At 44.7% G+C, this 13,878-nt stretch overlaps 1 protein-coding gene across 2 annotated transcripts in view; it reads left to right on the top strand.

Moving 5' to 3' along the window:
- Nucleotides 1-343: 343 nt before the first annotated feature.
- Nucleotides 344-13,878, top strand: part of B2M (beta-2-microglobulin) — a 44,835-nt gene continuing 31,300 nt past the window's right edge. Inside the window, exon 1 of one of the 2 annotated variants that reach the window (XM_069244146.1) lies at nt 344-496. In XM_069244146.1, coding sequence (XP_069100247.1) covers nt 433-496 — 64 coding nt within the window. In that variant the 5' untranslated portion in view covers nt 344-432. Of the gene's footprint in view, nt 497-12,319; nt 12,475-13,878 lie in introns of those variants that run through there. The other variant, XM_069244145.1, reaches the window with a different exon arrangement.

Here is a 13,878-nt window from a genome sequence, read left to right as displayed (position 1 = left end):
CGGGGAAGTTCCAGCCCAGCCCGCCTATTCCAGGGGACACGAGGGGGTGGGGTGCAGCGCTAAAGCCCCCTCTCAGCCGAGCGAACTCTGGTCTGAGGTTAGGCAGCAGTGTTTAAGCGAATCGCTTGCTAGAACTCTTAAGGTACGAAAAATCTCCATCCCCCCCTTCTTTCTAACACACACCAATTTCCTGCCAAACGAAAGTGAAACTACTTCCACTGCTCTCCCCACCCCTGCTCCTCCCGCTATTGCTGGGGAGCGCTCATTCTGAGTCTTCAGCGCTGAACGTCCACCCAGATACCGATGACGCGCCTCGTGGTGCGTGGCTCCGATTGGTGGGCGGAGGTCTCTTATAAATTTCACCGGGAGTAGGTGGGTGATTTCTGTGTGATACCCACGAAGAGGTTGGTGGAGGCTATCGTCTGTGCCGAGATGGGTCGACTTCTCACAATTTCCCTGTTGTTCTTTCTCGGATGGTTTTGCCAGGGGGCGCTAGGTAAGCAGAGCATCTTGAAGAATATTGGAGGCTGTTTTTCACTTTTGTATTTGCTCAACATTTTAAGCGTGTGAATTTAGTTGAAAAGTGGTATTGAATTCATTTCTTTCGGGAACATATTTATTTTCTCCGTGATGGAGGCAATTGTTGAGGGTGCTCTGGGGCCCTTTGTTCAGTAAACTTGACTACTGAAAGAACATTTTCTATTCTGGATGTTTAAGGTCCTGACTAGTTAAAGTAAAAGTGGCATTAGAGGTCTAAGAATACAAAGTACTTTCGACTTAAAACTCTGTAGCTATTATTTAATTAAACTTTTATTGGTTCCCTTTTAAGTAGTGTCTTTGCTGCGTGAAGGCAACTCTAGAGCACACTGTGCTGATGGAAGGCGTGGGGCGGGGGGACGGAAGGGGTGGGTGAGAATCTTCGGCCGTGGATCATCTAATTGCACATAGACAACGTACTATGTCAGATAACCGGCTGCGAGAACAGTCAGATTTAGTGCGAGTTCCTGGTATCTTAGCAATAATACATGATTGGTTCAGCCTTTCGTTGTAATTTATTATTAGGTCTTGTTTTTAATAAAAGCTGTATACTATGCATGTATACTTAACAGGGCCTCTAAGTTAACACCAGTGATTTAAATGGAAACATGGAAGTACTGATACTAAATATTTAGAGTGTCTGCTTGTTCCTGAAAAGTGCAGGTACACTCCATTAAATTCACCTTGTAGTGCTGAGAAGTGCAAGTCATCGCTCTTTCAAATTCAAGAAGTGCAGGTCCTGAGTTCCTGGCTGTACCCTCCCATTTAAAGCACTGGCCAGCACTGTGTCCATTTGTCTGCTGTAGTGATATTCACTTTTCTTCTTCTGCCCACCACAGGATACAGCATGAGGGACCGAGTCAATCCACTTCGACATTTGGCTCACAGGATGTGAGTGACTGCATTCTGCTCTTTGCACAATAAGTAGTCCTTTTTAGTTTTCGCTAGCGCTGTGGCAACATTTTTTGTATTTGAAAAAAAAATCTTAAAAGGGGGTTCCAGCTCGCACCCAACCTTCTCATTACCATTGGTAGGCTTCCCCGGTCACTCTCCTTTTCTTGCTTCTAATTGGTCATCAGCAGCCTCTGACGTCATCCAGCTGCCCCTCCTCTCTTCATTCTTCTGCTTTGTCGGCTTCATCTGTTCCTTGGAGTTTGGAAGAAGTACCCTTTCTAGTTGGCGCTGAATGTCTGGCAACCAGTGTCCTTCCACTAGTGTTGCGCTTGTGATGTACTTATTTTTTCCACTCCACGCCTGCACTCCATATGAGCAGATGTGTTACATCTTTACACTGCTCCGGTGTCCCTCGGGCCCCTACAGTATGTCTGCTCTGCTACAACCTGCAATAATGTAATTCTGGCGCCCAGATAATCCTTGCAAAGTCTGTGGTATTTTGTAGGCTACTGTAAAAAAGACCACCTTCACAAATGTGCCGCAGACTCGTGGGTGCCTTAAAGCTCGCGTGCTCGCAGATTCTAAAACGTGCATGCTAGATTTATGTAAGCATGTTCGTGTTCAGACACTTTCATATGTGGTGTTTTATAATACTGCTCTCCTCTTTTTATGTTTTACGTAACACCTCTCACTTGTGTGCGCTTGTGAAGAAAGCTCCCACCACACACTTGTATATGTTGCCACATCTATCTTATTTTACGTTTGTCACCCGTATGTGGTTTCATCCAACCCCCATGCCCTCCTTTCACTCTCCGATGTCTTTACTAAACTCCTCCCTCGTGTAGCTTGACACCCCTACCCTTGTTCTTTTTTTACATGTTCCAGCTTGCCCATCTGTGCAACATGGCTTAAAGTAAAATTTTAAACCCCTGTGATGCAGTCAATGCTGGCCACTTCTCAGTGCTTTTTTTACTTCAAGGCAGCAGCTTGCGGTGCTGTGCAATATGTAAAAAGATAATGACAAAGCTAATAGATATTGCATAGGTGAAACCTATTGGCTTTGCCAATGCTTGTTAGTTCCATGAACTACTGGTGCGGTGTTTACCCTTACTCATTAATTAATAAAATGAGTACATTTTGGCTTTATACATAACTTTTTTTACACATGCAACGGACCATGCTCCCCCACCCTGTGTGTTGCACGTCTTCATAGACCCCTCCATTACTCCAGTCAATCTAACTAACAAACTCTCATATCCGCGGCTCAAATTAACTCATAATAATACTAAAACTGTACTCATTATTAAATGATACTAATCCATCACTAATTCTTGTTGGGTTCCGGAGTAGCGTGCTACTCATCGAAAAGCGCTTTGACGCCTCGTCAGGGGTAGTAAGCGCTATATAAATACGATTACAATACAATTCCAATAGCAAAAGAAAAAAATCAGAAAAAATGGATTGGCCAAAAGGTGGCAGATGGCACCAGACCTATTGTCTGTGCCAGTGCTTTTTAGTTCAGGCCTACTAGATAGCACATGCTCTGTCTGTTGCAAGGCGTATTGTGGCTTTCTATCAACATGGAGGAGCTTGGAGCCTGTCAATTGGTTTCAGTTGGTTGGTTTCCCTTGTCATTCCCATTTGCCTTCTTCTTATTTGTGTCCCTGCTTCATTATCTTGTGTTTGCCCCGCCCATGGAGCACTGGCTGTTTACCATTCCTGTTTTTTCCTGGTGTTTGGGCTTGATATTAGGGAATTACTTTATATTTTTCTGTAAGCACTCACAGGATGTGCTTGTGTTTTGAGCCGTCTCCCCTCGTGCTGCTGCCTATCGCAGCGTGGTTCTCGATGCCTGCCTCACTGTTGCACGCAGCCGTGAGCTTTTCCAAGTTGCATCTGCCTCCTGCCCTCCCCAGTGTTGCTTACGTGTCACTTGCCCCCGCCAGTGTTGCTTCTGTGTCAACCACCCTTCCGCTGTTGCTTCTGTGTCCTGCCGCCTTCCTGTTTGTTGTTGCCTACCACCTGTTACTTACCCGCCCTCTTTACAAAAATACAATTGTGGAGTTTGTTTTAGTTACTGATCCGACTAGGATCTGTAACTAAAAACAAAAAAAGGTGTTCGTGAGAATGAAGAAGTGACTGTAACAGTTATTAGGGCCTTGGTATATGGGATTTAGAGATGTTCTCATTTTTCTGCCAGACATAACACACTGCTTATAACAGCAAAGATCTGGCATCAATTTTGTATTTGTTTCCTAAGTGAAATGCAGCTCTACTCTTTCACTACAGCTGCCTTCGACTGCTAGGGCCGACACTACATGTATTCCCCATAATCCACCTCTCGTTCAGTAGAACGTTACTTCACAACGTCACCATGACTCGCACATCGAACACAGCCTCACCACCCCTGAAACTATTTTATAGTTTTGCTATTAGGCTACTTTTGACATACAGTTTTGAACATCAAAACGTGTTCTACACCCTACTTGAGTACCCTTAAAGCCAGTGCTTAATTTGAGCCGGTGGTTTCCAGACCTTAGTACTGGCACTTAATTGTCAACTCTGGCACGTATGACACTCTGCCACATGGTGGCACTGTTTGTCAAATTTAGCTACAAGTACAACAACAGTTGTTAATTCAATATAAATTACAAAATTAATAATACCTGCTACCCAAGCCATTCTTCTAGCTGAGAGGGCCTGGAATAGTCTGAATTGTCCCACTTGTAGGAGTGTGATGCAAGTAGTTGTGTCGCTGCTGTCATTGGCTGCGCTGTCAAGGGCGGACGATGGTGCAAGCTGCACCGGCCTCCTGGCGAGGGCCCTAGAACTTATTATTTAACTAAGAACTGCTTCAAGCACAGCCAATAACTACCGAGTACACCTCTCCACTCCTGTTATTAACACCAGTGGCTCAGAGCACTGGCTCCTTACCACGAGAGATGCCAGGTGGTGATTGGATCCCAGTGCTCCAAACTGGGACCCCCTCCATGATCTCTTTGTATTCTTTAGCCGATGGTGTTTAATGTAACTAAGCTGCTGGTCCTTGCACCCCTAGACTGAGTGCATTACTTCATGAGCCCACACTCCCTTCAGTCCTGCTCCTTCAGAAGAGCAGTGTCTGGACCAGGCCCGGCTCTAGGGGTTTTTGTTTTGGAGGGCCGTGAAGAAGCATGGGTGGGCCATGTAAACGAAGGGGTACTGGCCAAAAAAAATATATTCAATGATCTGATATTTAGGTATTGGCATCTACCCGCTTTTGCCATTTTTAACACAATAATCAGCACCCAAGGAGCTACATATTCCGCTTTCTCTGATGTGCCTTAAGGAAGGAGAGGGAGGCTGCCTGTCAGATCTCTAAGATGCAAAACTTTGACAGCAGCATGCGTCTCCTGGTCATGTGCAGCAGCAGGAATGTTTCTGCTGACCAGACAGGGCCACTTTACAGCTTTTCATGTTTAAAAAAAAAAAAAAGAATAAACTTTGACAGTTTTTTACTTTGAAAAGCCTTGAAATTAAAAAATGCGATGCAGTAAGCTGAAAATCTTTATTTCGTTTTCAGGATATCCGTGCGGGTGATTCGTGCATCATAGCAACTACTAAACTCTGCTGACTTCACGCATCTCCCCATGCCTGAAAATGTCCAATGTCAATTCTGTTAATCATTCAAAGAAACGATAAGGGAGAACCCATGGGGATACAAGCCCACTTGAAACATTAAGGTGAAAAACTTTTGTTTTTCAGTTCTAACTGGCCTGGGGGGGGGCGGGGGTAGAGTAATCCTTGGGTTGGCCTGTCCCACCTGACCTACCCTCTAGAACCGGGCCTGGCCTGGACCTGCAAAAATGTAAGTGTAGGCGGGTTGGAGATTAGAGAGGTCCAGTTTTCTCCCAGACAAATTTTAAACAGATCAGTCTTCAGAAATGTAGCGAAGCCAGAGTTTTTGGTTATACGGAGGAGAGAATTCCGTGGAGCAGGAGCAGAGTCAGAAAAGTGTGGTTTTATAGCAAGAGAAATCCGTAGTTCTAGTCTCTCCAGAAAGAGAGCTATTGCTCCTGAATGGTTTCGATCCAACAGAGATATTAAGAAAGCCACCTTGATGGCTTTGTCCGCCCAGGCGAAAAGCTTTAAAAGTGAGAGTGCACCATTTAAATGTGCAGCATCCTACAAGAGGAAGCCAGTGTAGGTTTTCTCAAGATGAGAGGTAGGTGGGTGATCGATTCTCTGATACCAGACGAGCTGTGGCGTACAATATGGCTTTTAGGTGGAGTAAAGAGCTGGCAGGTTGGCGAGAAAGCTTTTACCAGTGTCTCTCGTTGTTTACCTTTCATGAATAAAACCACTGCTGATAATGAGGCCAGGCAGATTTATTCAATTCTGTGGTAGTACAGTTTACCATATAATTATCGAGTTACCTTATTTGCACGCTAATTTGCAGATTTCACTAAAATGTTGAAAATAATGCTGCCAGAAAATATGCTGCAGAATTTGTTTTCTTTGTCGTATAATTTAGATATTATTATACAGAGCTTAATTTGTGCTTGTTGTTTCCGGGACGGAGTACTGACACTTATTTTTTAGGGCCGGCACTTATTTACTGCGAGCAAAAGACACATATAGGAAAGACAGAGGAAGAGAAAAAGGAAAAAAGCGTCACAAAGGGAGAAAGCAGAAAGCTGCAAGAGTGAGTTGAAGGGACAGGAGTGGCTGTAAATGGATTGAATAGGCCCGAGATGGCTTCAAGATTAAGCTGCCTCAGTATTCTGTCCTTGCAGCAGCCGCGTGTTTAAGAGCAGGGCCTTGGGCATGGCACATTTTTAGTTACAAATTGAGCACTGATATATTGGTCGTCCTTGCCAGTTAAACTTTATAGCCCCACAAGTGGTAAAGCTTGAAGAGTGGTTTAGGGCACTGTTAAAGTTTTTTCAAACCGAGAAATGCATGTTGAAAACAGCAAGCGAAATACAAATTTACAGTTTTTAGTTTCTGTCTGTAGAAGGGAAGGATTGGTGACGTTCTCTGCAAGGTGCCCCAAACTACGCATATAAAAATCAGGGTTTGTTTACTTTTCATGAATAGAATGTTGACTAAACAAAAGGCAGGTTGCTGGGGCTGTCATAGTGATGCAATTTCAATAAAACATAGTAACATTTCACAGGTCTCTGTGGGGTAATGGGTTTTCATACTACTGCATTTTGTACAATAAAAGTACCTAAACAAGTATTTATGTATAAATACACAAATAATACATATTAGATATACACTCTAATTGCATAGCACACATAATAAAGAAAGGAAAGGGAGAGCTTCACTATTTTTGCTAAAAATAGACGTAGGATCTTGAGACAACAGCTGCACAATCGGATTTCCAGAAAGGGCAAAACCTTATGACTGCCAGCTTCAACAGTTAGATTAAAATTGACTGCAAACGCGTCATGAATTTTGGAGCAACCAGAATTGCTAAATGTATATCAAAATGCATAACATTTTAACCGCTTCAAAATCAGGAAGTGAGATTATTAAAAGTCGATCGTTAAAATCTGCATATTTTCACTCAGGAATGGCACATACAGACACATTAAAAGTCCCAGAATTTGGCTTGGAACAACCCCAAAAGCCACAAGGGTGGAAATTCACCTCAGGGAATAATATTTGGAGGGAACCAGGGGACAATCTGCAGGTTTGTGATTCTGCAAATGCATAGAAATGCTTGCAAATCCCCTCAAAAAAGTAACTTTATAAAAATCATACACGGTTGCCTAAGTTTGTGATAATAGGTACTCATTGGAAAACACAGTATTTTTATAGGATATGTATGTGCTGCTCTTCTGTATGGTACTGATATGCAGCACACACAATTCCATATGGTCGCCAGTAGGTGGTTATGGTTAGGACCTAGTTTCCATAGAGAAAGCTTTTTTATGTTTTGCTAATAACTTTAGTGCCGTTCGACAAATCTTCACAAACATTTCAAAATTAGTTTGTCACTCACTTTAGCTGCTGTCTGTAAAGTTTCTGGTCCATTCATCAAGCGGAGGCCCAGATAAAGGAGTGTGTGTGGGGGGGGGTCCCAAAACTTGTTTTATTCATGCAATTTCCCATAGGGATTTCAGACACGACTACAGCCCAAACTGCTGAACAGAATGACACCAAATTTGGCAGAAAGCTAGATCTTACTCCAGAAAAACTGTTTTTTTGTGTGTAAATCTGTTCAGTAGTTAATAAAGAAAATATTTATGTAAATCTAGAGACATGGATCCACTGGAGTAGATCTGTGCCATGATTGGCTGGCAGCAACCTGAGAGAAATTTGCTGCCACCATTTTGTGTATATCGACTGGGTCCTGAGGGTGGGGGGAAATAAAACTTAAAAGTGATAGAAGGGGTCAGGATAGAAGTACCTTATCTGTAAAATCGGAAAAATTTAAACCCTATTTATTTTCCGTTAGTGGTGCACAATATCAGTGTTTTTAAAACACCAAAGAAACATAAGATAAAATTCTATAAAAATGTATTTTAAACTTTAATATACCAGACTAACTCTATGGACTTGTATGGAAGGCAAAATTCTGCGGTCATGACACTATTTTTACTGCCATTTGATGGACACTTAATCTAGCTCTTGGGTTAGAGTGAAAGTGTTTCTGGGTACTGTAAGGAAATGCCTCCTTGGCATGGTTACCCCCTGACTTTTTGCCTTTGCTGATGCTATGTTTTGATTTGAAAGTGTGCTGAGGCCTGCTAACCAGGCCCCGGCACCAGTGTTCTTTCGCTAACCTGTACTTTTGTTTACACAATTGGCACACCCTGGCATCCAGGTAAGTCCCTTGTAACTGGTACCCCTGGTACCAAGGGCCCTGATGCCAGGGAAGGTCTCTAAGGGCTGCAGCATATCTTATGCCACCCTGGGGACCCCTCACTCAGCACAGACACACTGCTTGCCAGCTTGTGTGTGCTGGTGAGGACAAAACGAGTAAGTCCACATGGCACTCCCCTCAGGGTGCCATGCCAACCTCACACTGCCTATGCAGTATAGATAAGTCACCCCTCTAGCAGGCCTTACAGCCCTAAGGCAGGGTGCACTATACCATAGGTGAGGGCACCAGTGCATAAGCACTATGCCCCTACAGTGTCTAAGCAAAACCTTAGACATTGTAAGTGCAGCGTAGCCATAAGAGTATATGGTCTGGGAGTCTGTCAAACACTAACTCCACAACACCATAATGGCTACACTGAAAACTGGGAAGTTTGGTATCAAACTTCTCAGCGCAATAAATGTACACTGATGCCAGTGTACATTTTATTGTAAAATACACCCCAGAGGGCACCTTAGAGGTGCCCCCTGAAACCTTAACCAACTACCCGTGTAGGCTGACTGGTTTTAGCAGCCTGCCACACTCGAGACATGTTGATGGCCACATGGGGAGAGTGCCTTTGTCACTCTGTGGCTAGTAACAAAGCCTGCACTGGGTGAAGATGCTTATCACCTCCCCCTTGCAGGAGCTGTAACACCTGGCGGTGAGCCTCAAAGGCTCACCCCCTTTGTTACAGCACCACAGGGCATTCCAGCTAGTGGAGTTGCCCCCCCCCCCTTCCGGCCACGGCCCAACTTTTGGCGGCAAGGCCGGAGGAGATAATGAGAAAAACAAGGAGGAGTCACTGGCCAGTCAGGACAGCCCCTAAGGCAACCTGAGCTGAAGTGACTCTGACTTTTAGGAATCCTCCATCTTGCAGATGGAGGATCCCCCCAATAGGGATAGGAATGTGACCCCCTCCCCTTGGGAGGAGGCACAAAGAGGGTGTAGCCACCCTCAGGGCTAGTAGCCATTGGCTACTGCCCTCCCTGACCTAAACACACCCCTAAATTCAGTATTTAGGGGCTCCCCAGAACCTAGGAACTCAGATTCCTGCAACCTAAGAAGAAGAGGACTGCTGAACTGAAAAACCCTGCAGAGAAGACAGAGACACCAACTGCTTTGGCCCCAGCTCTACCGGCCTGTCTCCCCCCCTTCTGAAGAAACTGCTCCAGCGACGCTTTCCCGAGGACCAGCGACCTCTGAATCCTCAGAGGACTGCCCTGCTCTAAAAGGACCAAGAAACTCCTGAGAACAGCGGCCCTGTTCACCCAAGACTGCAACTTTGTTTCCAAAGAAGCAACTTAAAGACAACTGCGTTTCCCGCCAGAAGCGTGAGACTTGCAACTCTGCACCCGACGCCCCCGGCTCGACTTGTGGAGAACAAACACTTCAGGGAGGACTCCCCGGCGACTACGAGACAGTGAGTAGCCAGAGTTGCCCCCCCTGAGCCCCCACAGCGACGCCTGCAGAGGGAATCCCGAGGCTCCCGCTGACCGTGACTGCCTGACTTCCAGATCCCTACGCCTGGAAAAGACTCTGCACCCGCAGCCCCCAGGACCTGAAAGATCGGAACTCCAGTGCAGGAGTGACCCCCAGGAGGCCCTCTCCCTTGCCCAGGTGGTGGCTACCCCGAGGAGCCCCCCCTTGCCTGCCTGCATCCCTGAAGAGACCCTCTTGGTCTCCCATTGATTCCAATTGAAAACCCGACGTGTGTTTGCACACTGCACCCGTCCGCCCCCGTGCTGCTGAGGGTGTACTTTCTGTGCTAACTTGTGTCCCCCCGGTGCCCTACAAAACCCCACTGGTCTGCCCTCCAAAGACGCGGGTACTTACCTGCTGGCAGACTGGAACCGGGACACCCCCTTCTCCATTGAAGCCTATGCGTTTTGGGCACCACTTTGAACTCTGCACCTGACCGGCCCTGAGTTGCTGGTGTGGTAACTTTGGGGTTGCTCTGAACCCCCAACGGTGGGCTACCTTGGACCCAAACTTGAACCCCGTAGGTGGTTTACTTACCTGCAAGAACTAACAATTACTTACCTCCCCTAGGAACTGTGAAAATTGCACTGTGTCTAGTTTTAAAATAGCTATATGTGTTTTATTTGAAAAGTATTTATGCTATTATGATTATTCAAAGTTCCTAAAGTACTTACCTGCAATACCTTTCAATTGAGATATTACATGTAAAATCTGAACCTGTGGTTCTTAAAATAAACTAAGAAAATATATTTTTCTATACAAAAACCTATTGGCCTGGAATTGTCTCTGAGTGTGTGTTCCTCATTTATTGCCTGTGTGTGTGTACAACAAATGCTTAACACTACTCCTTTGATAAGCCTACTGCTCGACCACACTACCACAAAATAGAGCATTAGTATTATCTCTTTTTGCCACTATCTTACCTCTAAGGGGAACCCTTGGACTCTGTGCATACTATTCCTTACTTTAAAATAGTACATACAGAGCCAACTTCCTACAGGTACCCCTGCTGTTATTTGTTAGTGGGCGTGGGATGCGATAATTGCAGCTTTGTCCCATTTCACGTATGCACTTTAAATACCCAGGCTACATCTCTTTATTATGGAAAGAAACAAACATGTTATATAATGATAACATGGATTTGTATTTTATGAGACAAGAAGGTGGTTGACAAAGCAATATAGACATGTGGAAGACATGGACGTCAATTCACCAAAATGCCAGGATTGCGCAAGTGACATCTCACGCCATTTCATCTTAACTTACACTTACACACACATTCACTTATACACAAACTCTTTTGTACATGGGCACGCTCTCCACCAGAGGCATTTACACAGCATACATTTAAAAGAGTTTTTTACTTACCTCAGCTACCAAGAAGGGTCATATTCCAGCTAACTGTACTACGTTTATTATTACCCTAATGGTGAATAATATATTTTATTACAAGACCGGAGGCTCATATTATGCAGTCTTTTCTTGCTTTAATTTTACAGAAGCCAAGAAAGAACTACATTTCTCAAGAAAAAAAGTGATAAACTACAAAGTGACATCATAATGGAAAACAACCAATGGGACGTCGAGTATAACTATTAGTATATTGACTGCAAACAACAAGTCCCCTTTTCTTGATGGGAGAACTAAAGAGGAGAATAAGTAACAAACAAAACAGCATAAAAAAATAGTCATCATAGTGAAAAGGTCCATAAAACAATCTTCAAACTGGGGAGAGTAGAAATGATTCCAGGAAGAAGATCAGTTGAAGAAGCATTCCTGTTCTGATGGAAGAAAACCATGCGAATTAGGAGGAACCAACTCTGGAAGAGGGAGTTGGAACTGAAATAAAATAAATAGGGATGGGTTAATAAAAGTGGTGGGATAACACTTGCCTCCTGTCTTTAATAAAATCTAGCCTTTCAGACACAAAGGCTAGGAAAATCTAAATTATTCACCATTTGTGTAATAAAACTGATTGAAAATAAGGAAGTGGAGCAGCACGCAACTTCCACAAGGACGAGCTGCCCCTGTGTTCCTGGCACTGTGATGCCACCTCTGAGGCCAGGGATCGCAGAGGCAGTGCCAGGGGTCGCAAGGGGCACGCTGGGGTTGCAGCTGCAACACCTGGCGACTCCTAAATGACGTCCATGACGGATCACTGTTAGGGCTGCAACTGTCCTGGCAAGAATAATTTGTCGTCGTGGCTGAAGGTCACGAGGGAATTTCCAGCCCAGCCCGCCTATTCCAGGGGACACGAGGGGGTGGGGTGCAGCGCTAAAGCCCTCTCGGCCGAGCGGACTCTGGTCTGAGGTTAGGCAGCAGTGTTTAAGCGAATCGCTTGCTAGAACTCTTAAGGTGCGAAAAATCTCCATTCCCCCTTCTTTTTAACACACACCAATTTCCTGCCAAACGAAAGTGAAACTACTTCCACTGCTCTCCCCACCCCTGCTCCTCCCGCTATTGCTGGGGAGCGCTCATTCTGAGTCTTCAGCGCTGAACGTCCACCCAGATACCGATGACGCGCCTCGTGGTGCGTGGCTCCGATTGGTGGGCGGAGGTCTCTTATAAACTTCACCGGGAGTAGGTGGGTGATTTCCGTGTGATACCCACGAAGAAGTTGGTGGAGGCTATTATCTGTGCCGAGATGGCTCGACTTCTCACAATTTCCCTGTTGTTCTCTCTCGGATGGTTTTGCCAGGGGGCGCTAGGTAAGCAGAGCATCTTGAAGAATATTGGAGGCTGTTTTTCACTTTTGTATTTGCTCAACATTTTAAGCGTGTGAATTTAGTTGAAAAGTGGTATTGAATTCATTTCTTTCGGGAACATATTTATTTTCTCCGTGATGGAGGCAATTGTTGAGGGTGCTCTGGGGCCCTTTGTCCAGTAAACTTGACTACTGAAAGAACATTTTCTATTCTGGATGTTTAAGGTCCTCACTAGTTAAAGTAAAAGTGACATTAGAAGTCTAAGAATACAAAGTACTTTCGACTTAAAACTCTGTAGCTATTATTTAATTAAACTTTTATTGGTTCCCTTTTAAGTAGTGTCTTTGCTGCGTGAAGGCAACTCTAGAGCACACTGTGCTGATGGAAGGCGTGGGGCGGGGGGACGGAAGGGGTGGGTGAGAATCTTCGGCCGTGGATCATCTAATTGCACATAGACAACGTACTATGTCAGATAACCGGCTGCGAGAACAGTCAGATTTAGTGCGAGTTCCTGGTATCTTAGCAATAATACATGATTGGTTCAGCCTTTCGTTGTAATTTATTATTAGGTCTTGTTTTTAATAAAAGCTGTATACTATGCATGTATACTTAACAGGGCCTCTAAGTTAACACCAGTGATTTAAATGGAAACATGGAAGTACTGATACTAAATATTTAGAGTGTCTGCTTGTTCCTGAAAAGTGCTGGTACACTCCATTGAATTCACCTTGTAGTGCTGAGAAGTGCAAGTCATCGCTCTTTCAAATTCAAGAAGTGCAGGTCCTGAGTTCCTGGCAGTGCCCTCCCATTTAAAGCACTGGCCAGCACTGTGTCCATTTGTCTGCTGTAGTGCTATTCACTTTTTTTCTTCTGTCCACCACAGCAAACAGCATGAGGGACCGAGTCAATCCACTTCGAAATTCTGCTCTTTGCACAATAAGTAGTCCTTTTTAGTTTTCGCTAGCGCTGTGGCAACATTTTTTGTGTTTGAAAAAAAAATCTTAAAAGGGGGTTCCAGCTCACACCCAACCTTCTCATTACCATTGGTAGGCTTCCCCGGTCACTCTCCTTTTCTTGCTTCTAATTGGTCATCAGCAGCCTCTGACGTCATCCGGCTTGTAGGAAAGTACCATCTTGCCTGGCATGTTACCCCCATTTTTCACTGTATATATGTTGTTTTAGTTGTATGTGTCACTGGGACCCTGCCAGCCAGGGCCCCAGTGCTCATAAGTGTGCCTGAATGTGTTACCTGTGTTATGACTAACTGTCTCACTGAGGCTCTGCTAATCAGAACCTCAGTGGTTATGCTCTCTCATTTCTTTCAAATTGTCACTAACAGGCTAATGACCAATTTTACCAATTTACATTGGCTTACTGGAACACCCTTATAATTCCCTAGTATATGGT

This window comes from Pleurodeles waltl, chromosome 7 (assembly GCF_031143425.1).
Source record: "Pleurodeles waltl isolate 20211129_DDA chromosome 7, aPleWal1.hap1.20221129, whole genome shotgun sequence".
NCBI classification, from domain to species: Eukaryota; Metazoa; Chordata; class Amphibia; order Caudata; family Salamandridae; genus Pleurodeles; species Pleurodeles waltl.
The sequence above is the reverse complement of the archived record's forward strand: the minus strand, read 5'-3'. Positions and strand labels throughout refer to the sequence as shown.